The sequence below is a fragment of the Takifugu rubripes genome, chromosome 14 (assembly GCF_901000725.2).
Source record: "Takifugu rubripes chromosome 14, fTakRub1.2, whole genome shotgun sequence".
NCBI lineage: Eukaryota > Metazoa > Chordata > Actinopteri > Tetraodontiformes > Tetraodontidae > Takifugu > Takifugu rubripes.
In genome coordinates this window covers 14568714-14593903 of record NC_042298.1, presented here as the reverse complement: position 1 = coordinate 14593903, position 25190 = coordinate 14568714, and the positions used below count along the sequence as shown (strand labels likewise).

The following is a 25190-nucleotide window of genomic DNA, read 5'->3' as shown; positions in this document are numbered from 1 at the left end:
CCCCCCGGAGTAACCGGGCTACATATTAAACCCGTTTAGCATATTTGCTCGCCGCCCTGGCGTTCTGTAACACAGCCGCTTTGATTTTCCCCGCGAAGGGCGAGCGCCCGTCTGGAGTGTCCCGGTGAAGGGCCCACTCCTCCAAATGAAGACGACAAACAACCTCGACGACGGGGGACGCGGGTTGGAGGGGCGTCGGGGGTCAGGGAATGAAACGGCAACACCTCTGCAGCCACTTGAGGGGGGTGAAGGAGAAGAGGGAGAAAAGAGCAGGAGCCTGGGGAGGGCACGGAGAGGGTGGGAGCAGCACTTGAGTCCAGAATGGGAGACACAAGCCTCCCAGCAGCAGTCGGAGGCAGGGGGACACAGGGGCTACTGTTCCCATTCAGCCCTTTGTCTCCCCGCCGCTCTCTTGTTTTTCCTCGGCAAACCATGGGCACAATGAAGGCGGCATGTCCCCCTCCCTCAAGGAAAAAGGGCTGTCAATACCGAACCTATCAGAGCCTGAATGGCCTGAATCAGCCTTCCCATGAAAATCAAGTCAATGACCTGCTTCCTTCGGCGTTCCTCCTCCTCAACAGGGTGGCAGCTATAATTCCGAACGGCGAAACAGAGCAGGAGGAAGTTCTCCCACATGTTCCTTCAGATTCCGCATCCTCGTATAAGACGCATTAGCGTCTCCGCCGCCGCTTCACCGTAAATGACGCCATTGTGGCCGATTGGACACAGTCTTCCCAAATGATGCCGGGAATGCTCAGAGCAAACGCGGATCTCCAGCTTTCTGACCCAATGGAGTGGAAGAGAAGACGGCCTTTGGCCACTTGTGCCCATCCAAGGAGAGTTGGCCAAAAGGGAGGGGGCGGAGCAAAGAGCCGGAGAAAAGAGCGAGTTCGCCGGGCTTTTGTGGCGACTTTGAGGACCGGCTCAGTCAATTGCTGTCAGATCGGGAGGACAGAAAGGGAAACAGCCGTGGAAAACACAAAGAGGAAAACACTTTCCCCCGCAGCCAAGTCAGGAGAGTCCCCACAGGCGGAATTACACAGTTACTGTTCCGCCATTTGCATTTAAAAGATTTCCGCGCCGGTCTGAATGCGGGTCGTCTCCTCGTGACCATGGAAACGGCAGAAAAGCTGGAAAATTCAGTCCGCTGAACTTTAAACGACTTTATTAAAGTGTCACTAATCAGACCCGAAAGACACAAGGTTTTAGTGTTTAGAGGGAGAGAAAAAAAAAACAACTTAATGACCTGTTGGGCGCTTTATTTTGAAAAGTCCCACTGAAAATATCCCTGGAATTTGAATGAAATGGAAATTTTGGAATAGGATTCCAGTCGCACCTGCTTTCCATCGCATTTATGCAGTTTATAACCATTTATAGACTATTTACACACATAAATGAAGTATTTGAACATTTGAAAGAGCCCCCCCCTCGTAAAGGAAAATGGTGGTGGGACTTTATGAACTTTCTAGTGTGTCTTTATAAGAGAAAGTTGAATTCCAAAGCAGAAAATTGCCGCCATTACAGGGTAATAGGATAACAACCTAAAGAATAATCCCTGGCTAACAATGCCGGGGGGGGGGGGCTCAGGTTCTGCCATTGGAGGGTTTGAGTTCTTACAGCCTCCGATCCAGACTCGCGCAATCTCCCCTCCATCCACCATCTCCCCGACCCATCCCAGAACCTGATAGACCTCATTTCCATCTGACACAGATTCCATGAAGGGGGGGGGGGGGGAATTATGATTGGAAAGAATAACAAGGCAGGGAAGAATGGAGAGAGGGAGGGCAGATCGGAAGGTCGATGCTAGATGAATTAGCATCAGCGCGAAAGATTAAAAAGATCCTCTGATCTTCCGGGCCGGTCCTAATCAGATCCACCCCAAACGAGTCGTCCCGGGACTTCCGAGTTAACTTCACTGCACGAATTAATTAACGCGGGAGGGAACCGGCGGTGGCGGCGGCGTGTAAACAAGCCTCCACAATGGGCTAATGATGGCGCCGTCTAATTTGTGTCATAATGGTACGAATTTTATTCTGGGGGGGCTCCAGAGCAACTAATGAGGGAGCAAAAGTGGATTTAATTAAAGTGGGGGTGAAAACGGCTCCGGTGAAATACCACGCCGTCACCGGAGCCCCGCCCCCAAGGTGGGGGAGGGAGTGGGGTCGTACAGTCGTCGGGAGTCGCATGCAGGGGGCAGTCGGGGCATTTTTGACAGCCGGGGGATCAAAACGTTTCCATACGGCCACAGCTGGCTGGGGCCAAAACCGCGGCTTCCTCGCCGCCCGACAGGCCCCCGCACGCCAGCGGGGGCTGCACATAAAGCCTGAGGGCAACTCTTGGGTTTCAGAGGATGTTTGAAATCTAAAACTTGGGCCACATTAATTTCCAGGAGGAACATTTAAAGAGCAAATCCAGAGCTCAGAAGGAGAAGCTGTGAGATAAGGCTGCACCCCCCCACAACAAAAACCATTAAACCAAAAAAACCACAAAATAAAGTTCATTTATAATTAATTTACCTTCAAAATGATGATTTATGTGTAAAAACTATGTTTTCCTTTTTAAATAATGTATCCTTTTACCCCCCCAAAAAATGCATTTGTATTATTTTTAATCGTGAAAGTTCACAATTTGGCTATTACGCTAGTTAGCATAATGCTAAAGTAACTTAAATGTTTTATTTCTCTGGTTTTTGTCACTATGGACGAAATGTTTATGTCTAATTTTCTACCTAGTTTTCTATCTAATCAATAACCAAGAGCTCCAGTGTGGTTACAGATTAGCATTAGCAACGATTAGCTGCTCTGTGTTGGATCAACATCAATAAAGGTGAACAAAACGCTTCAAACTTCATCTGACGGGTGAAAAAAATGCCGCGCACGGATTTTGTGAATGAGGTCGCGCTCAGCAGAGCGGCGGTCTCGGGGGGACAAAGGCGGCGCACCACACTGTTTTACGGGCCAGCCCGCAGTGAGGCATGATGGGAAGTAATAACCACATCATTACCAGCGGCGTTCGGGCCGTGTCAGACGTCGGAGGAATAAAGGAAGCGTGCAGAGTTCACACGCGGGCTGCCAGGCTCTGCCGGACCGGCCCACTCAGTCACACATCTGAGCCCGCCATGTGGAACACAATCACACCTTCTATTATGGGATGTACACCAACACGCACGCTCAGATGCGCAAAGCCAGAAGAGAACAATGCAGCTCAAAGGCTCTGGGGAGTGAGGTCAGAGGTCACCGAGCAGGTCCGCTCCTCCATCAAAGAGCAATGAGTGAGATGGAGCCCCTTTACAGGCCTGCGAGGGGGCGGAGCTAAAACAGGAGATAACCACCGCTAGCTAATTTATGTAACACGCTAGCTAACCACTGCTAGCCATCACGTCTGGGTTCATATGCAAAGGTGGCTTTATGAATATAACCTTAAAGCGGGTCCTCCTCCATGTAGCACGTAGCGGCGCCTCTGCTCACCTTCCAAATCGAGCTGAATCAAATGTTTAGGTGGATGCTATTTTGGGAAGCTAGCGAATTCCGCTGCCACAATCTTTACTAGATTTCTGATTGTGCCGGAGAGCTTCAGCACCAGAGACGCCGGGCCGGAAAACTGCACCAAAAGAGTGACGAGAGGGCCGGGAATGTTGCTAGGAGAATGCAGGAAGTGGCGAGTTAGACCTCCAGCAGGAGGCTGAAACACTTGGGAGTTGATAGAGAATGAAAAAGAGTTAAACTGCAGCTGAAGCAGCATCAAAGGAATCGGGCCAGAGGAGACACGAGAGAGGAGAAGAAGAAAAGAGGAGAAAATAGCACATTGTCATGTTGGGTGTAATTGGAAGCAGCGCTGCCACTTTCTTGTCCGGTCTCACATCTTTTCCCTCTCTCGGCTTTAATAAAGACACAACTCGGGTCTGCTGGTGGAGGTCACGGCTTCAGACCGGACCGCCGCTCAGAACCGGCGCCAGCTGGATCAATGACGGGTCCGGAGGGAGAGGAAGGACGGTTCGGACCAGGATCTCTTCAAAATAAAAAGACAACCATGTCTCCTCAAGGAGAACCCTCCATTCCACATGGAGCCTTCTCGGCTCCCATTCGCTCCGGTCTAGAAGGCTATTCCTGGAGAACTCCCGTTCCAGATGGTTCTGCAGGCCACCGGGGTCCTCTCTGATATTCTAGGACTGACAAAGAGCCCCGGGCGAGATGCTAATCCCCTGACGTGAGGCTCGTGCGCTGCAGTTATTGTCTCGCTGACCACAGGCTATTTTCCCTGCAGCCGTTCCGCTCGGCTACGTGCTCAAAGAACCGCAGCCTCTCCGCCCGCAGGAGGAGGAGGAGGATGTGGACACGCCGTTTAAATGAGGGGGCGGCTTTGTGGAGCGCTTCAGCGCCGACGGCGGAGCGGGAACACCTGATACGGAGCACCTGTTAGCCCGTTTTCCAATAACACAGGGATGAGATCAACAGTTCCACGTCAGCGCCCACCGGAGTCATCGCTCCACGTTTTATGGGCCGCGTTATGCTAACGCTCGATTAGCCTCCCAGTTTGTGTAGCAAATCTGCAAATCGTACTATATGGTGTGAAAATGTCGCTAAAGTTTCCTCCGCGCGGAGAAAAAAAAAAGAATGAGTGATCAGGAAAAATTGCTAAATGAGGCCAAAAACAGCCATTAAGAGCGGCCCGGATCAGCCAGAGCATCTTCAAGGCTGCAGACGAGGCCAAAGAGACGTCAGGCGGAGAGCCTGGGGAGAGTTACGGCCAGCGAGCGCATGCATGAAAATTAACCAACGCGCACAGACACACAGTTCCGGAAAAGTCGAGCAGGGACATTTTGAAGGCAGAAATATTTCAATTCCGAAATGGAAAACAGCTGCAATTTGACTGCGGTTTGGCTCGGGACGGCGGCGCTGCAGAGCCGAAGCAATCCAGGCGTAGGAAAACGTGTGCGGCTCGCGGCGCCGCCAAACCTCCTGATGGAGTCGGGAGCGAGCGCCGCACGCCGGGCGGCGACTCTGGAGGATCTCCGATGGAAAACTCATAAAATAAGAAAATAACAGCGGGACCTCCCCCGGCCTCCTCTCCTAAATTAGCGGATGGAGATTCCCACTCCTGCTTGGGAATTCTGTGTACGTTTGTGTAGCGCCGTGACCTTTGAACCAGCAGAAACAATCGAAAACTGACAGGAAAAGCTGGACTTTAGATCAGATCCAGACCTCCGGGAATGACTCAGCATTGTTTTGTTGACCGACAAGCAACAGCTCCGATTAGCACGTCGTCACGGCCAACTTTTATGATCCCGAGCTAAACCGCTAGCACGAGTGAGTGGCAGAAGAAGACGAAGCAGGAAGTCCCGCTACTGCTGGGGAGGATCCGCAAACTGGGCGAGCGGGTTCGGCGTCTCCGGAGTCAAGCGAGGAGCCCTGGGAACGATGGAAGTCTGCTGATGCTAGCAGCTCAGCGAGACACGTGTTACAACAAATCATTCCGTGGCCCGGAGCCATTTTTACTGCGGATAACGTTTGCCAAAAATCAACCCTTTAAGCCTCCTCCTCGCACTTTGAGTCAGTGGAACTTTTTTTTTTCCCCACTCTGCAGAACTTCAGGAATGAAAGACGAGACGAACGAATGCGACCTCGGATTGACGTCATGGGGTGCCCGGATCCAGTCCACGAGGGCCGCGATCCGGACGGGTTTCCCGTCCTACCCAGTAGGCGGCGCCTCCACCTGTTGCTCCGTTTTCCTTGGTGCAGCGTTTTCTGCCTGGTAGGACGGAAAACCCAGCTGGATCCCGGCGCCCCTTGAGACGATATTAGATCTGTGCAAACGTCGATATTTTCCCCCAGAATTCCCAGAAGAGATTTAGACTATTTCGGTCGCCCATTTGGTCCGAACATGTGCGCCCCCCCCCCACTCCCAAATGAGGCGTGACAATCAAAGTCAACGGACATGAAAAATGCATCTCTGGTGCGAAAATAAACCGGCGTAAAAATCTGCCTGCATCCATTTATTGTTTTAACCCGCGTTGGGTCTGCGAAGGGGGGGGGGGTCGGGGTCAAAACAGGAAGCTGATTTAAGGAGACCTGGGTGATGCTGCAGAATTCAACAGGAAAATGGAAAATACTGCAACAGCTTCTCTTCGTTTCCAAATAATAAGAATGTTCTTTTGTTTAACGATGCTAACCGGAGGCTAACGCCGCAACTCTGGGGCGCGGGTCAGGAAGACACCCCGGACAGTCCTCACCATGCTTCCGCTCATCCCGGCCCTTCAGAACCAGAGAAACCCACCTGAGGAACATCTAATGTAGGGTAGGAGGCAACGGGGCTAGCTGTTTTTAGCAAGCACTGTTTGCTAATTCAACAGGAGCGAAGTGGTCCAGGTCTTCAGAGTTGTTCATCTTTGTGCGTTTTCAGCACCACAATAACAAAACCCGTAGAAATCCTGTAGATTAGAACATCTACACATCTGCCGCGGTCGTGAAACACGCTGTGAATTGTGGGATTTAACGGCCTTTGTGGGTTGTTGCCGGCAGCAAAGTTAAACTTGCTCTTTCATTAGCGAGGCGACACTGGGCTTAGCTTTATAGAACACGGCTCGGCGGAACAATTCCACCCCGCAGCTCTTAAAGAACACTTAAAGAATAAGCTCCAATGCTCAGAAGATCAAACTGCACGAGGCGATACCTGCACTCGCGCACGAGGGGTTTCTCCGTGGTCAAAAACGGCGGTCCTGGGACGACCCCACCCCGGTCACACAGCAGTCGGCCCCTGAGCGACCACCTACCAGACCCTCCCTTCCCCTCGAAGGCTCGGATCCACGTGGAACTCTGCCCGAACCGAACGTTCTCAGCACCACGTTAAAAGTTCGGAATTACATCAGAGTCCCTTCTGCACTGTTCCCGTTCCAGCGCTTGTGAAAAATCGGTGTAAAACTCCGCGGGACTTCCGCTGGAGTTGGCTGGGAGATCACCGTTTGAACTTTCCTCCCAGCAAAAGCTGTCGAACGCTAACGTTTATTCGTGCCCTCACATGCAACCAAAGCAGCAGCATCTGCATCCGATTGTCCGGACAGATGTGAAGCTCCACCAGAGGAGCGGCCTAGAACAACCCCGACTGTTTGCTTTAAACAGGGAACAATGAATTTGGGGGGGGGGGGGGCAATGTGGCACCAAAAAAAACCCCAGCATAATTCTCAGACAAGTTAGGAAAACAGGCGTGACAGTCTGAAGGTTGGAGTGCGGGAAGGCAGATGAATGAAAGGAATTTAGAAGAAATGGTGAGAAGAAAGTAACCAAAGAATTCAGAACTCTGCTGAATTATTCTGGAAGGTTCCACAAGACAATCGGGGCGTTCTAGGTCCAGGACGGCACCTCCAGCTGAAGCTGAGGAACATCTGGAGGGATGACGAGAGCTGCAGCAGCAGCAGTGAGCAAAGCGACGTCGTAGCATTAGCCAAAAGATCAAAGCAAGGAAGAAAGAGAAAGATTAAAGGAAGAACGTGTCTGTGCTGCTCAGGTCACCGGTCCGTCCAAAACAACTGGGAGAGCTCGGTTCTCCTCGGTTCAGGTGTTTCACTCCAAAAGTGGAGCCACTTAAGATCGGGAGGAGAAGTTCTGGCCGGGCGCTTCTGTCCGAGTCCTCAGCAGAACATGGACTGATCCATTAAAAACATCCTCCATGGAATGTGGATTCTCCAACAATGGGCAGACCTGCTGCCAAGCCGCTCGCAGTCAGAGGAAGAAACAAAGATTTCTGAGTAATGAAGTCATTTGTTCAACATTTCTAAATAACGGAAAAACCAAATCCTACATTTCTGCAGCGTCTTCCTGCCAAGCAGGAAGGAGACGTCATTCCCAGACACCAGCAGCCGTCCACCGACGGATCTAATCCAGGATCGGCTGGGTCAGAAGAACCCTGACGTTCCGCCATCGTGAAAATCGATAAAACTGAACCAGCCAAGTTTTCTTTGCTTCCAAAACATCAGGTAAGGGGTGGGGGGAGGGTCCCAACATTCCCTCGTGCATCCAATCAATGGGGAAAATGGGAAATGGAGAATGTGAGAGGGTCACGACCCCGAGGGTGGATGTGAACCCCCGGCTGCTACTGGGTATCTGGTGTATAAACAGGGCACTGGGAAAACATTAGTCCAAGTCTGAAAGTTTACACTTTTGTATGGAGCCATCCCACTGACGGAGCACACACACACGCGCGCGCGCGCACACACACACACACGGGCCCAAACTGTGACGGTGGTTTTGGGTGTCACGCCTCTCAAACTTAACCCAGCTGGTTTGCTAAAGTCGTATTTGTGCGCGGTGAGAAAGTCGGAGCGCAGCGTTAAGCTAATCTAGAGTTTAAGGTTAACGGAGTACCGAGTCGAGTCATTCGGCGGACGGTCGGAGTCTGCAGGGAGGCGGGTTTTCATCCGAGGAAAACGTGATTATTCCCTCCTGGATGATAAAAGCCTCCAGGTTAACTCGGGCCACTTCTCCAGCAGATCCTCCATTTCAAACCGTACGCGTTTCAGGTTTCGCCTGTTTTGAAGACAAAAGCGAGCACGTTTGTCGAGCCTGGAAGTCAGATTTTAGTTCCTGCTATAAAAAAGTCCAGCTCGAATGCTATAAGTGTGTCATCGAGCCTGTAATAATACGGCAATTTAAGGCGCTGGTTAGACTCCCAAAACATATATAGCCTCACAAGTGTTTTTGATTTGACCAGCGGCAAAGCCTTAGCCACCCAAAACTTGGTTTTGGGTTCCAGAACTACGCTTCAGAGAATTTTGCCGGGTTTTTTTTCAGAATAGCTGATGGTGGCTAAAAAGCTACAGAACGCTAAAGAACTCACGGAGAGGCCGGCTTAGGTTTCACCCTGTGCGGCCCTGGTCCCTCTTTCACAGAGGTCACCTGACTTTAATGGTCACTTATTGCTTTTGGAGCAGTTGTTGGGGGTATAAAGGTACCCCAGGACCACCCCAGTACCAAAACGGCCCCGGGCTCCGGCTAATGCTGGAGCAGATGGTGAAGACCTGCACTGGAAGAGCCTGTGTGCTGCTCTGGTTCTCATTCCTGCCCCAAAGCCTGAAACAACAGCCTGGAATCACGTGTGTTGTGAAGAAAGCGGCAGATACGCGAGTCCGAGAGGTATCGCCGCTGATTCGGGACAATAAAGAACAATAACCGTGCAGCTAAACCATGACCGAACGCATCTAAAACTCTATTTAACGAGCAGACAGATGCAATAGGTGCCTCTGATTTATGTGTGACTTGGAAAAGTATCCGCCTGTTTTTTCTTCCACTTCGCTGCCTGATCTTATTACACTTATTCCATCCAAGCGTCTACAACAATGCCAGCGGGTGAGTTCATGCCCCGCGCCTGCCAGAACCGCTCGAAACGGCCGCCGGAGCCAGAAGCGGGGCGGCGTTCCAGTACCTGCGTGCAGCAGACGAGTCAGCAGTGTACTCACCTCCGCCCGCTGCGTCCTGGGCTGGCTGGCGTCGCTCTCGATGGCGTACACGTCCAGCAGGTACAGGTCCGAGCCTTGCTCCCGGTCCAGCTCCGCCGCCGTCTGAATCACTCCGGAGTGGCGGCCGATGGTGAAAAGGCGACCCGCGGCCTTCCCGCCGCTGCGCACGGCCACGATGAAGTACTCCACTTTGGACCCGGAGCCCCGCAGGCTGGAGGCGTCCAGGGAGATGACGTTGGTGCCGGGCGGCTGGCCCTCCTTGAGGATGGTGATGTATTTGGGCTGAGAGAAGACCGGCCCCTCCAGGCCCTGGAGGATGATGGTCAGCTCGGTCCTGGAGGTTCTGCGCTCCATGCCGTGGTCGGTGGCAGACACCGTGAGGGTGTAGAGCAGTCGGGACGGCACCAGTTGGGACGCCAGACGGATGTCTCCGCTGTACCGGTCCATGATGAAGGTACCAGAATCGCCCTCCACCAGCTCATACTCCACCTCCCCGTTGGCTCCCTCGTCGGGGTCGTAGGCCACCACCGTTGTCAGGATGGAGCCGATGACTATGTTGGGCTCGGCCACGAGGGCGTTCTGGGACATGAAGGTGGGAATGTTATCGTTCTGGTCCGTCACCCAGATTGTGACATTTTTCAGGGCGAAGCGACGGGACTCCAACGGAACCGCCTGGTCGGTGGCTTTGACCGTCAGCTCGAACAGATTTGAGAATTCCCGGTCCACTTCCTGGTTGGTGTAGATGACCCCCGTGCTGGCATCGATACTGAAGTGGTTTCCCCTCGGAACCTGCTGGACAATGGAGTATTCCAGCTGGCCGTTTATGTCCGCGTCGGTGTCGTGAGCCGTGATCATCATCACCGAGGTGGAAGCGGGCAGATTTTCAGGAATGGACTTGAAAATGTCACCTGGGGTGAAGATGGGGGGGTTGTCGTTGAAGTCCCTGACCTGGATGATGACGGGGATGGAGGAGGAGCGGGGCGGCCTGCCGTTGTCCTTCGCAGAGACGTTGAGCCTGTAGACGGACTGGGTCTCGTAGTCCAGCTTCTTAACCAGGAAGATGCTGCCGGTGCTGGGGCTGATGCTGAACGTGCCGTGGTTGTTTGTGGCTGTGATGCTGTAGGTTATGTCGGCGTTTTGGCCCGAATCGGCGTCCGTGGCCGTCACCGACGCCACCAGCTCGCCTATCCTCATGTTCTCCAGGACGTCCACGGACACCGACGGGTTTGGGGAAGGAGGGGGCGTTGTCGTTCTCATCCAGGATGCTGATACTGAGCATACAGGAGGAGGACAGCGGTTCGGCTCCGGCGTCAACAGCGATGATTTTTAACGAGTAGGAGGATGTCGTCTCATAGTCCAGTTTTCCTACGAGCGTGACCTGTCCCGAGCTGCCGTCAATCATAAACTGCCCTTCCTCGTTGCCCTCGGCGACGCGATAATGAACCAGCCCGTTTCTGTTCTCGTCAACGTCGGAGGCGGAGACGCGCAGCAGCTGGGTCACGTTCGGTGCGGATTCTGAAACGGAGGCCTGGTAAATGTCCTTGGTGAACTTGGGCTGGTTGTCGTTGATGTCTTGGATGTAAACCTGCACTTTGGCCTGGTCCCTGAGGGGCCTGGGGAGACCCTGGTCCGAGGAGAGCACCACGAAGCTGAACACGGCGGCGCCTCTCTGTCTCATGAGCGACTCGCGATCGAATTGGGCGGTGCTGGTCAGTTCCCCCGTGATGGCGTTCAGCTCAAAGTTGGCCTGCGGCGTCTCAAACGCGTACCTGATCTCGCTGTTCGGCCCAAAGTCCTTGTCCTCGGCGAAAACCCGGCCCACCAGCGAGCCCCTCTTCTGCTCTTCGGCAAAATGAAACACGTAGTTGGTGCTGTTGAAAAGGGGGCGGTTGTCGTTCACGTCGTCCAGAAGCACGCTGACGTTGACGCTGGCGCTGAGCGGCTCCACCGCCCGGTCCTTGGCTACCAGCACCAGGTTATATCTGTCCTGGATCTCTCTGTCCAGCTCGGCTTTGATGTACAGCTGTCCGTCCGGGAATATTCCGAACACGTCGGCCGTGTTGCCACCAGTGATGTCATACATGATCTCGCCGTTGAAACCCGAGTCCTTGTCAGTGGCCTCCACTTTAAAGAAGCGGCTGTTGACGGGCTCAGACTCCAGGATGGTGACCTCGTAGGAGAGCTGGTCAAAGACGGGGGAGTTGTCGTTCACGTCATAAACGCTGATGATGAGGACAAGGCTGGACGTGTGCTTGGGGACCCCCAGGTCTTCAGCGAGGACCTCCACCTCGTAGGAGCTGGTGGTGACCTCCAGCGGGCCGGTGAGCGTGATGAGGCCGTGTTTCTCATGGATGTGGAAGAGTCCTCTGGGGTTCTGTTTCAGGCTGTACACCACCACGCCGTTCGTGCCCTCATCAGGGTCAGAAGCTTTGGCCTGGAAGATGACGTGACCCGTGCCCCAGTTCTCCACCGCACTCACGTGTTCCACGGCGTGAATGAAGTGAGGGGCGTTGTCGTTCAGGTCCTTCACCGTGACGTTAACGAAGGCCTCCCCGGTGATCTCGCCGGCTCTGGCGACCACTTTGAGCTGGTGGAAGCTCTGCTCTTCTCTGTCTATCTGACTGGACGCTGTGATCTGACCTGCGCCGTTCACGCCAAAAAGCCCCCTCTGATCCCCAGAGGTGATCAGGTAGGAAATATTGGTGTTGAGGTCGACGGTGGTGGCCGACACCGTCCCTATGACCGTTCCCACGCCCACATTTTCGAACATGACAAAGCTGTAGACCTTCTGGCTGAAGACGGGAGGGTTGTCCTGTGTGTCTATCACGGTCACGGTCACTATGGCCTGGGTGTGCGAGCGCAGGCCGCCGCCGTCCGCCGCCGCCACCTGCAGCTGGTAGGTGGTTTTTTCCTCTCTGTCCAAGGGAACCAGCGTGCCGATTTTGCCGGTGTTGCCGTTGATGTGGAATTTGACCGTGTCTCCAGCTGTGATCATGTATTTGACAGTGCCGTTTCGACCCAAATCGGGGTCCGTGGCCGACACGGTGGTGACGTAAGAGCCCGAGGGCTCGTTCTCCTTTACGTTAGCGAAATACTGCACGGGATAGAAAACGGGCCTGTTGTCATTGACGTCCCTCAGAGTAACGTTGACCCTCCCGGCGGAACGCAGCGGAGGGCTGCCCCCATCTGCTGCCTGAACGTGGAGCAAGTAGGAGGCCCGCTCCTCCCTGTCTAACTCGGCAGCTGTGCTCAGACGCCCCGACAGAGCGTCCAGACGGAACAGCTCCTGGGCCGAGGCGGGGGTCTCTGCATCGAAGGAGAAGTGCACGGTTCCGTTGGACCCCAGGTCGTCGTCGGTGGCAGAGAGCACCAGCAGCTCGGTGCCGGCGGGCGCGTGCTCCACCAGGGAGACGTGGAAGGTGCTCTGGGTGAACGTGGGCACCTGGTCGTTCACGTCGGTGATGTTGATTACGAGTTTGGTGTAAGAGACCCTGGGCTGCAGCCCCTGGTCTTTGGCGCTGATGTTGAGCACAATTTCAGATGTCGTTTCCCTGTCCAGTAACCCGGCGCTGGTAACCAGACCGCTGTTTTCACTGATGGAGAACCAGCCTAAAGCGTTTCCAGACACCAGCGAGTAGCGGAGGTTGGCGTTCTGCCCGGAGTCACCATCTGTTGCAGAGACCCCTTTAATGTAGCTGCCTTTGGGTATGTCTTCACTGACGTCCACTCTGTACTCCGTCTCCTGGAATATGGGCGGGTGGTCGTTGATGTCGTTCACAAAAATAACCAAGCTAGCAAAGGAGGACCTGGCCACCGGCCGGCCGTTGTCCGACACGGAAACCGTCAGGTTGTACGAGGAGATTCTCTCCCGGTCCAACACGCTGGCCACTTTGATCAGACTCAAATTGGGCACAGGAGACGTGTGCACTTCGAAGTGTCTCTGCTCGTTGCCCCCCAGGATGGAAACCGATATGTTGCCGTTGGCGGCGGAGGAGTCCGAGTCTGAAACGGTGAGCAGCGCCACGACTGTGCCGATCTGCGCGTTCTCGTCGACAGAGGCGAATTTGGAAGTGGTGGGGAAGTACCTGAACTTCACCACAGGGTCGTTATCGTTCACGTCCAAGAGTTTGATGGTGGCCTCGGCTCTGCCCGACAGCGAGGGAACGCCGTTGTCCACCGCGTGGATCGTCAGCGAGTACTCCCTCTTACTCTCGTAATCTAAACCCTCTTTTATGACAACCGTACCCGTTTTGGGGTCAATCTGAAAGGGCGTGCCTTCGTCTAAAAAGTACCTGATCTCAGCGTTGGCCCCCTCGTCCCCGTCTGAAGCGGCGACCTGCAGGACGCTGGAGCCCACGGCCGCGTCCTCGAACACGCTGGTCTGATACTGATCTTGCTCAAAACTAGGTGGGTTATCGTTTATGTCCTGGATGGTGACGTTGACCTGCAGGTAGCCAAACTTTTTGGGCTCTCCTTTGTCCTCCACTTCGATCAGCAGCTGATAAAAGGGAGTGACTTCTCTGTCCAACCCTCCAGTCGAAACGAGGTGCAGGAATGCCCCCTCCCCACTGGGATTGACTGTAATATCCAAGCGGAATCTCCTCTGCTCGTTGCCCTTCACTATTCTGTAGGTGGTGTGGTCGACCCCGTTGCTGCCGATGTCCGTGTCCGTGGCGGTGTCCAGGATCACCTGCCTGCCGCTACTGGCGTCCTCCTTAAACGACACCACGATGGAGGCGTCTGGAAACACGGGGGAGTTGTCATTGATATCCAGAACAAGGATCCGGACCTCTGTGGGGTAGGTGGGCTGGCTGGATAGGACCACCACGTTGATGACGCCGCTCTGCAGAGCCTCCCTGTCGATCACCGCGGAGGTGGAGATGACCCCGCTGCTGCCGTTGATGGAGAAAAGTTTGTGGCTCTCGCTGAAGCGGTACGTGAAGCTGGGCTTGGTCTCGATGGTGCCCACATAGGTGCCGACGGGCTGCTCCTCCAGCACCTGAAACTCCTGGCGGACTTGGCTGGATGTCGAATGCTGCCCCAGGGTCCACAAGAGCAGCAGAATTAAATGAAAGCGGCCTGAGCTCCTACCTGCGAGCGCCATGGTCACTGAGCCACTCCACCGTTCTCAGACAGAGTCCATGCCTCAGACGCATCCACTTCACTGGGCGCGCACCAGCAACTGAAGCATTATATTCCAGTAAATGTGCAGAGCGGAGGTGGGGGGGGGGATCCAAACAAGAACTTCTTCACGTACTCCAGAGGTGCAGCTTTATCGCGCTTGTCGGCGCACAGAAGTCCTCAGAAAGAATCCCGCTTTCATTCTAACTCCTCACGCCGCGCTTAAAAGCAGGACCTGGCATCCACGAACGGAGGGGAAAGTTCGTGCCTGCGTGGAAAAAGTTTAATCCGAAAGTTCAGGACGCGACCGAGCTGCGTTGGGAGTGCGTGCGCGCAGAGCCTGAACGCACCGTCCCGTGAAATAACGGTGCAGCCGCTGCAGGCATATTGTGCTCAGGAGTCCCAGTAAGTTAGAACAAAGCTGGAGTTGCACAAACTCCCTCCCAGCATCGATCCCATTGGATGGCGGGGTCCTGCGCGCCCTCCCACCGCCCGCTCCGCGGCGCAGCCCCGCCTGGACGAGGAGCTCAGCTCCGGTCCAGGTAACAGCGGCATCGGCCAGTAATAGATTACCTTCAGCCGAGAGACGTAAACACCTAAAGGGGCAAAAGGAGTAATAAAAAGTTAGAAACGTGGGGTTCGAGATGCGATGAATATGCTCATTCAACAGTTGAATGTTGTCCACGCGCCTGAAAGATCCGTTAAAAGTGCGTTTTTAAGCGCATTTGAAATTCGTTTTTTTTTTTCCAAATTGTAACCGTTTTCAATAATAAACATCGATGAACAGTAAAAATCGATTGTAATGAAGGTTTTTCTTGCTTCATTTGGAGATTTTAACTGGTGATATTTTGAACGCCGCGAGGGTTCATCAAACGTGGTTCTGTGGCTCCCTCTGTCGGTCAAACCGCGATATTGCACCGTAACGCACTTTAATATAAGTGGATCGATCCGTCATTAAATGAAAACGAAAATAAAAACATCGTTAAAGGATCCGATGATGAGATGTGATGCTCGCGCAGGAGGAGGTTGCTGATGGGAGATCGTTCCAGAGGCTAAATGGACAGTTTTTGGCTTCCACAATCAGCTCACACACAGGAAGGAGGAGAGTGGACCTTGGGATTGAATTACAGAGTGGGCCGGGCCGGGCCGGGCCGGGCCGGGCCGGGCCGGGTCGGGCCGGTGGGAGCCGCTCCCGGTCCGGATCGGACGCGTCAGTAGCAGAAACATCAAAGTAGATTACAGCTAATCAGGTTAGCTGATGTAGCAGCAGCGGGGGCGCTGAAGCACAACTATCCAGTTGCCGACTGGTGATTTTTCTGAGCCGGGTCGATGGGCGGCAGCACCGCAGAACCTGGACCTGCCCACAGAAAAACCCCATCAGCACCATCATGGTTTAGCTTCCACAACTGATGCGAAGCGGTTCCGCTCACGGTTTCTGCCTGTTAGAGGCAGTTTTTTGTTGCTTTTCAACCGGGTTGTTGAGGAAGTTTACCTGAGGTCAAAGGTCACCAGGTCCGTTGGGATTGTTTGGACCCACGTCGCCCAGGTTTGAAACTCAGCAGAACCAGAACTCCCAACAGCTAAAGCTGCCTCGTTAGCTCGTTAAGAGCACCTGGTCGGGTTGTGACCCTCCCACAACAAAGTACCTCAGACAGTAAGCCCCGCCCACCTCTCGCCCCAAAGGTGAGCATCGCATATGGGGACAACGCCAGAACCAGCACCAACACCAGAACCAGATCCAGAGCCAGTCAGCAGAACCAGCACCGGCACAAGTACCAGTAGCTGGGCACCAATACCAGAACCAGCATCAGCATTAACACCAGCACCAGAACCAGATCCAGATACAGTCAGCAGAACCAGCACCAGTACCAGAACCAGCATCAGCATTAACACCAGCACCAGAACCAGATCCAGATACAGTCAGCAGAACCAGCACCAGTACCAGAACCAGCATCAGCATTAACACCAGCACCAGAACCAGATCCAGATACAGTCAGCAGAACCAGCACCAGTACCAGAACCAGCATCAGCATTAACACCAGCACCAGAACCAGCACCATCAGCAGAACCAGCACCATCAGCAGAACCAGATCCAGAGCCAGTCAGCAGAACCAGCACTAGTACAAGTACCAGTAGCTGGGCACCAACACCAGAACCAGCATCAGTATTAACACCAGCACCAGAACCAGCACCATCAGCAGAACCATCAGCAGAACCATCAGCAGAACCAGCACCAGATCCAGCACCATCAGCAGAACCATCAGCAGAACCAGCACCAGAACCAACACCATCAGCAGATCTCCTGCGCATCTGTTTTGGGTTTTGGGTTGAAACCTGGTTCCTGTACAGAACTCGTGAAGCTCCGGTACCGCTGCAGAGGTGCAGGATGTCCCAGAACAGATGAAGGTTTGGAGGATTTCGAACCCGTTAAAACTGAATTTTCGATCCGAATTTTCGATCCGAGCTCGGATTTAAATCGAATTTAAAGAAACGTTTTGAAAAAGGAGAAAAATCCGATTTCGATAAAGACGCGCGGTACCAACTGTGGCCGCTGAGCGTCGCTGTTTCGCCACCTAAAGAAACACGGTCGAAGCCGCTTCAGGACTCGAACCTCCGGTTAAAATCGCAGTTCAGAACCGATGCGTCGATCCGATTCATTTAAAGAGAACGAACTGAAAAATAGCATCCTTGCTAAGCCGCTCTTTCACCCTTTCATGTTTTTTTGTGAAGCCATGCGGCCGCGGAACCCACAGTTTTCCCGGATCACATTTCTAAACTCCTGCATCCGCCACGTCCTCGGATCCCTTTGAAGTTCAGATGAAAGCCGAAACAAAGGCTGCAGAGGAGGGCGGCGATAAATAAGGCCCTAGCCTTAGCTGCAGCGAGCCGTGCGCTAATCTTCACCACACAACAAACTCCTCCACCGTCTCTCCCGGAGGTCCAGGGACAGACCCGAGGTCTCAGAACCGGTCTCGCCCTCCTCTCGCCTAACAAGCGACCTTTTGACCTCGGCCGTGTTCCTTGGCCGTCACAGCAACATCTGCAGGTCGTTTGACTCAGGGTTGGTAGTTTGAGTCCCGTGACCTCAGCTGGAGCCGGAAAAATCGTAGAAGAATCGTAGAGAACGTAGTTAGAGGAGTTAGACGGCGGTTTAATGAGGGAGCTAGCGACAGAGCACGTTATGACGGCTCCTCCGACGCAGGTGACGTCTCACCTGATCGAGCCGAGTCGTCCTCGGGACTCTCGTCTGTGCGCCATCACATCGTCTTAGATTCAGGCGATTCTCCGACCCAGCTGGTTCAGAGGCGACACTTTAGAAGTCAAGAGACACACGGGCAACACCACTAGCGTGCACAGCTAATGCTAAAATAAGCTAAATATCAGCTGCAGCTAGCAGAGTTCTGATGGATCTGTCGGGAACTGCAGTCGCACATGTGTTAGCTGATGATGAGCCTGCGAGCACCGAGGTGGAACCTCCTCTTCCTCTTATCATTCCGTGCACAGCGACACACGCGCACGTTCTCCTCTGTAGCCAAGCGAGAACCCGAGCTCCAGAAAGATCAAAGCGCCGTCGGCGGCGTGAGACTTTTACAGTGCGATGAGACGCCTCTTAAAAAGCCTCCGGGGGATCGATTTCAGGTTGTCGCGGCAGAAAATAATAGCGTTGAAAGAAAAGCTGTGCGGCAACGTGCTGACTGGGACTAGCGGGTTCTTTGGTCTTGCTGGTGCCAGAAGCTCCACGCTCAGCTACGGAAAACGGCTAAATCGGGAGAACATCTGTGGCGGGAACATCTGCGGAAAAAAAGGCAGGAAGCAGAGGGTTCCGCTGAGGTCGGGAGGGAGTTTCCAAACTCATGCTAGGCTAATCTGTGCGGAGTGAATGTCACTCGGGGCTGGTCAGGTTGTTAGCGTTAGGTTCTGAGACTGCTGCTGACCGCCAGCAGAGGGCGACATTTCTGTCGAAGGGATGAATAAAGGTGACCTTTTGTTCATGTGGAATACGTTGATTGTTAGATGTTGCTCGGGTTCATTAGCATTTATTACATGCTAGAGCATGTGAACATGTGGCCATGAATTTGTTTTTATCGACGCAGCATTCCTGTGGGTTAGCGTCCTCTCGATAAGGCGGTGTTAGCTTTCACCGTCCTATCTCTCCCATCACCTTCTTATACAGTATCTCTGTGATCTAGCTTGTTTTGCACACTGGTTTTATCTGGAACTTCATCTTCCTTTGCTAACGGGAGAAGCAACGGGTACCTCGTTGGCCCCTGTGGGTCACCTGTGCAGCTTTTATTGTGCTGCTTTGTGCTTTTAATGCACATTCTGTGTCTTATCTTGATGTTTAAAGGAAAATGAATACATGACTCTGTATCCCTGTGCTGTTAGCCTTTCTAAGCTAACGCTGTGGGTCTCAAGTGTCCCCCCCATCCTGAGCTGAAAGCATATCTGGAGTTCCATCAGGCTGGATAATGCGCTGTGGTTCCACACTGTTGCTCCTCAGACGTCTGTTTCAGCTGAAAAGCGGCGTCTGAGGGAAATGCCGTGTTTATCGTATCTGCCCTGATGTCGGAGCGCCGCCGCTCCCGTGTTCCTCCGTACACGGAACGGGGCCCTGTGACCGGCTCCAGTTTGTGTTGTCAGCCTGGCAAATGATCCGTGTCCATCTCCAGAGCTGTGTTTTAATTCCAACTCCTGTGGGGACGAGTAAATAACCCGTCTGTGGGGTTGCCATGGTAAAAGCAGAGGGGCAGATCTGTTAGCCCTTCGTGAGCTCACTGTTAGCCCTCTGTTAGGCCTTCATTAGCCCAATGTTCGGCCTCCGTTTTCCCTCTGTCAGCCCTTCATTAGCCCTCTGTTAGCTCTCCATTAGCCTTCTGTTAGCTCTCCATTAGCCCTCTGTTAGCCCACTGTTCGGCCTCTGTTATCCCTCTGTTAGCCCTTCGGGAGCTCACTGTTAGCCCTCTGTTAGCCCTTCGGGAGCTCACTGTTAGCCCTCTGTTAGCCCTTCATTAGCCCTCCGTTAGCTCTCCATTAGCCCTCCGTTAGCTCTCCATTAGCCCTCTGTTCGCCCTCCGTTAGCCCTCTGTTCGCCCTCCGTTAGCTCTCTGTTAGCAGGTGTGTTCTCTGTATTGAATGGGCTCGTTGTGTGACGTCTGTACCTTCCAGGTGATTGATGACTCAAACCAGTTCGACACGTCTTTGATGAACTTCAGCCTCCGTAATGGTGACTCACATTTGCTCTTTCAGCTAACCGTCATCACGCTAATCCCTGGCTATTGCAGATGCGGTTAAAGCCGAGCCTCTCAGGGTGTTTACATAAAAACACGATGTGAGTGTTGGTGGGAACGCCGGGAACGTCTGATGAGTGGGAGCTCTGATTGTCCCCTAGCGGGGGCGTCGGATCACCTGTGTCCTCCCTCCTGGAGGCCGGCGGACAGACGAGTGTTGACTAAGTGGCGCTGACGCGGTGCGTTTGCGTGACTACACTATTTACTGGAGCCCGTCAGTGATACTTGTGCACGTGGAAAATGGACGGGTGTGAATCTGCAGCGCACCTGACGAATAAAACGTGTAATAATTCGGTGAAATCGGGACTCGGCAGCTGCGGACGTGTCTGCACGTGTTTGGATCAGAAACAAAGCTGCACGCAGCAGAAGGGGAATGCAGCCGTTTTACCTTGTTTGTACTTTTAAAAACAGAATATTTCGCATCTTAATTATGTGGTTAAACTTCTATTTCGGTTTAACTGCTAAATAAACCTGTTCGCTACCAGGATCGACCACCAGGGGGCGTTTGGCGCGTTAAACTCTTTCTCGCCCACAAACGGCGGCGATGAGGCCTTCATGGTGACATTTCGGTGTGTCGAGTCTTTTAATCTATCCGTGTTGTGTTAGCATGCTGGCTAATGTTAGCACGCTGGCTACGTGTGCTACAAAAAGTCTTAAGATGAAATGGAAGATCTTTGGCCGCGTTTTAGCCTTTTCTGATCAGAGAAGAGAGATAAAAGAGCAACAAGATAGTTAGCCCCGCCCCCCGGCGTCGGTGGGGGGTCGAGGGGGAGCCGTACTGGTGAATCACTGACCACAGGTGTCAATCATGTTCACCCCAGGTGGCAGAAGAATGCGGTAAACAAGGCTGTGTGGTCCTGGGGGCCGGCGGCGTCCTGATGCAGCGGCGTGATGCTGAGTCAGACGCACCTGCGGGCAGAAAACGCACCTGTGGATATGAGCAGCCGGGGGGGGGGGGGGGGGGGGGTCGTCGCTGTGAAGAAAAGCTTTGATCTGCTGGCTGGTCCTGAAGCAGAGCATTCTGGGTAAACCCCGAACAGCAGTAGCAGATGCTCCGCGGTGGTTCTTCTTCTGTGGTGCCGCAGTTTGAGGTAACCACGGCATAGCCGAGGTTAGTGGGAGGGGCTTCCTTCACCACCTGACCACAGCTGCATTACATCATCGCTCACTGAAACGGTCCAGATTAATGGCTGAGGGGAAGACCGGTGGCGTTCCGGGCTAACCTCCGCCACGCCCAACCTGGGTCCCCGAACCACTCCGCGACCCCGGAGCGACCTCAGAGACGGGTCGTCTCCGGTCTCACACGTGAGTTTGGACCTTCCTGGGTTAGAATCATTAACCAGAGGGAGCCACGACTCAGCAGAAACGTTCTCAACGTGTGTTTGGAGGCAAAAAAACCAAACAATTGTAAAAAAAAAAAAATTCACATGGAAGCAATTAAACCTCAAAACAGCCTTGATTCAAGTTACATTTGACATTTTAATACATGTAATAATAATAATGTTGATCAGGTCTCAAGCTTCTGCATATCCAATGAGCTGGGGGCGGGGCGTGGGTGGGGCTAACACCTGACTGACCACCCTTCCTCCCTCAGTCTCCGCCTCCAGAATCACCAACAATACCAATCGGACCGATCACGCCTCCTTTGGGGTCCGATCCGCTCTTATTTTTCACAGACCCACGTCTGTTCGGCCGTGCAGGCGTCGTCGTTCCACTGACCCGCCCCCGACAGGTCGTGCAGGAGCTCCCCACAGTCCTGGTTCCCTCCGTAGCTGTTGGGCTGTCCGGGCTGCCAGTACCTGCAGAACAAACGGCGATCGGTAACGGATCCAGCTAGGGTCAAGGGTTCATGTGGACTCTTACGTCGTGGTCGCCCTGGTGCCGTCCACCCACGTCCAGTTGCCCTCGGTCACGGTGTCACTCAGGCCCATCCAGGCGTTCTGGTCCGTCTTCAGCAGAGTGTTGACAAAAGCCTGGTTTTGACCCAGAGAGAAGAGCAGGTTACAGTGGCCCACAGGTGATGTGCTGGTGCCCACAGGTGATGTTGCTCACCTGTTCCTCTCCGCTGTTCACGATGAGCAGATCTCCTCCTCTGGAGGTGCAGAACTCTCTGCTCTGTTTCCAGCTTTTGGTTGTAGTCGAAACGTAGTAACAGCTGAAGTCAAATTTCTTCCAGCCATTCTCACAAACAATTTCTGCGTAGAGCGACCGTCACACACACACACACACACACACACACACACACACACACACACACACACACGCGCACGTCACACAGCCGTCGCACGACCAGCGGACAACAGCGACAAAAACATCACACAATTTACTTTTCCTGACTTGGTCGATCTTCTTCTGGAGCTGGTACCTGACCTTGACGGCGTCGTCGTAGCGCCTCTGAACTTCCGTCTTCGCCCTGTTCAAAGCATCAAAGTTGCTGTGGAGTTGGTTTTTCTCCGTCCTCAAAGAATCTAAATTACTCTTCAACGTTTGTTTCTCCCTGTTCAAGGCATCAAAGTTGCTCTGGAGTTGACTCTTGCTGTGGCCCAAAGCAGCGTAGTTCCTCTGCAACTGGTCCTTCTCGGCTTTTAAGGACGAGAAGTCGCCCTGGAGCTGCTGGAAGGCAACTTTGGACTTGTCATTTTCCATCTTTAGGTTTTGGTAGTTGCTCTGGAGTTGGCCTTTCTCCTTGCTCAAAGAATCTAAATTACTCTTCAACGTTTGTTTCTCCCTGTTCAAGGCAGCAAAGTTGCTCTGGAGTTGGCTCTTGCCGTTGCTCAGAGCCCCGTAGTTCCTCTGCAACTGGTCCTTCTCGGCTTGTAAGGACGAGAAGTCGCCCTGGAGCTGCTGAAGTTCCCGCTTGGATTGGTCACTTTGTGTTTGGAGGTTTTGGTAGTTGCTCTGGAGTTGGCCTTTCTCTTTGCTCAAAGAATCTAAATTACTCTTCAACGTTTGTTTCTCCCTGTTCAAGGCAGCAAAGTTGCTCTGGAGTTGATCCTTTTCTGTCAGCAGAGACGTGAACCTCTTCTCCAGGGAGCTGTAGCTGCTCTGAAGCTGAGTTTTAGCGTCGCTCAGCTGCCTGTGCTGCGTCTGCAGTTGGTCCTTCTCCGTCCCCAGTGAGGAGAAGTTGCCCTGGAGCTGCCGAAATTCCTGTTTTGATCTGTCGTTCTCCGTCTTCAGTCGGTTGAACTTCGCCTGCAGCTCTTTCAGATCCTCACGGGAATCGTTGTACCGCGTCCGCAACCTTCCAACCTCCTCTTTCGAGAGGTTGTAGCTTGCTTCCAGTCGGTCTCTGGTGGTTTCCAGGGTAACAGAGAGCTGGTCTCGTTCGGTGTGGGCCGCCTTCAAAGTCTCCTGTAGTTGCTCCTTCTCCTCCGTCAGGTTTCCAAGTCTGGCCTCAAGGTCTCCCTTCTCTTGAGTTCCCAAGACGGTGCTCGCGGTCGGGTCCGGTGGTGCGAGATGGTCCATTAGTTCATCTGTGGAAGGGAAAATTTGATGAGGAGCGAGATGATTCTCATCACTACCGGCTCCAAACGAAGAGCTGCTCACAGTAGACGAACTGTCCGATGTTTCCAGCCAGCAGGAGAGCGCACGTTAACCACAAACACACGCTCAGGCACCGGGAAGGTGACGTTTTCCTCTGAATATTCCCTAAAAATAAAAAAAGGGTAAAGATTTAGAATCTCTGTTGGAAAAGTTAGACACAGATCTATGAAAAAAGGGCATTTGCTTTGATCTTGAGCCTCATGAGAACATTTTCCTTTCAATAATCTGTTGCAATCTGTATCCTGTAAACCGGAAAGGTTCCAAAGAGAACCTTTGAAACCAGGAAAGAAGCATCCTAGAAGATAAAGAAGCAAAAGGTTCTTCAGGTTCTGCTGAAGGTGATCACGCACCTTCGGGGATGAGGCCTTCCATCGTCAGGTTCTTCCTCTGATACACGCTGTCATCTATTTCCATTTTGTCCATCCTGTCAAATCCCTAATTTTAAATAAAAATAGATGATCGGATGTTTAATTCCGACATTTGCGGATTTGTTCTGCAATAAATCTGACATCAAACCCGGTGACTTAATTATAGAAAATGAAGCCGAAGTGTAAAATCCATAATTCTGCACTCACCCCGCTGCCACCACAGCCGCCGCGTCGGATTCATCATCATTAAAATCACGCTCCGTTATTTATCGCGCAGAAACCAGGATGTGATACGGAATTTTGCTTATGGCAGGCAGGCGTTACCCTCCGCGGCCTGAGATCTACAGCTTTGCTGGTTTTACTTCCCTTTTCTTTGAACTCCATGACTCTGGCTTTAAGGTTGCTCACTTGGTGTCACTCACCGGACCTCACGCATCCCAGCTGTGATGACTGGGAATGCCAAACACGATCAGGCTAAAGCTGTTAGCATGGTCGGAGGTTTATTGTCCGACTGACACGTGTAATTGTTATTCGGTATGAAAGTTTTCCATGAATTCCTAGAAAGGCCGACATCTGTTTCTGAAGCTAATCTGTTAGCGGGATGGAGGGAATTATGGAAAATGTTGCGAATGAAGCACATGCTAAAGAGAGTTAGCCCGGTCAGAGCTAAAGTGGGAGATGTTTAAAGTCTCCTAAGCCACTGATGGAGGACGTCTGCATGAATCGCGGAGAATCCCGAACCCAGACGCAGACGTGCCAGAGTCGCCTCAGCCGCTCGGCTGATTGTTTTTGTAATGCAGCAGGTCGCGACCCCTGGAGAGGGTGACACCGTGGAGATAAGAGGAAGCGGCTATGGCCGAGAGTGGCTGTCCGTCCTTCAGGCTAGCGCAGCCCGCGCAGCCCATAATAATCAGCTTCTACTCGTCAACACGTCTGCCTTTAACAAAACAGGTGAAAGTGGTGCATTTGTGCTCATTTATTTCGGTCAAACAGGGAACGCATCCACTAGCAGCAGTTAGCAGCTGTGTAGCATTAGCATTCATCGTTGCCAAGTGACAAGAGCCGTGTTCATCTTAAGGTGGAACAAACCGGAGAAAAGCAGCTGAGAGATGAGACGTCGGAGGGGGTTTGTGGCAAACGTGTCAGGCGATTTGAGATCAGCCCCCACTCCCATGATGCACTGCGTCTGTTTTAGTTACAGCCGTGAGCGCTTGGGTCCCAGGGGAGTCGGGGGAGGGGCCGTTATCTTTTGGGCCGTCCTCTCGCCAAAACCCCGAAGGCCCTCGTCCATATTCATGGGGCTGGTTATGAGTTGACCTCCGTCTGTCGTTCATCCCGAGCCGAGGGAGGTGCGACTGGCACAGAGGCCAATTAGACGTCTCCAAGGTGACGGAGATAACGACGCGGTGGGGGCGTGGCCAT

The 25190-nt window shown here is 53.1% G+C and overlaps 2 protein-coding genes across 2 annotated transcripts in view; both read right to left on the bottom strand.

Moving 5' to 3' along the window:
- The window catches only part of fat4 (FAT atypical cadherin 4), a 71766-nt gene extending 56491 nt beyond the window's left edge, over positions 1-15275 (bottom strand). Inside the window, 2 exon segments of the mRNA XM_011611004.2 lie at positions 9449-10672; positions 10674-15275. Coding sequence (XP_011609306.2) covers positions 9449-10672; positions 10674-14552 — 5103 coding nt within the window. The 5' untranslated portion in view covers positions 14553-15275.
- A 6041-nt stretch (positions 15276-21316) lies between these two features.
- LOC105419298 (C-type lectin domain family 4 member M-like) lies at positions 21317-24049 on the bottom strand. The gene is made up of 7 exons (XM_029846893.1): positions 23976-24049; positions 23751-23835; positions 23404-23505; positions 22185-23330; positions 21910-22052; positions 21721-21830; positions 21317-21656 (listed from the first exon to the last, which is right to left on the bottom strand). The coding sequence occupies exons 2-7, from the start codon at positions 23821-23823 to the stop codon at positions 21521-21523; spliced, it is 1710 nt and encodes a 569-aa protein (XP_029702753.1). The 5' UTR covers positions 23824-23835; positions 23976-24049; the 3' UTR covers positions 21317-21520.
- Between the last annotated feature and the right edge of the window lie 1141 nt (positions 24050-25190).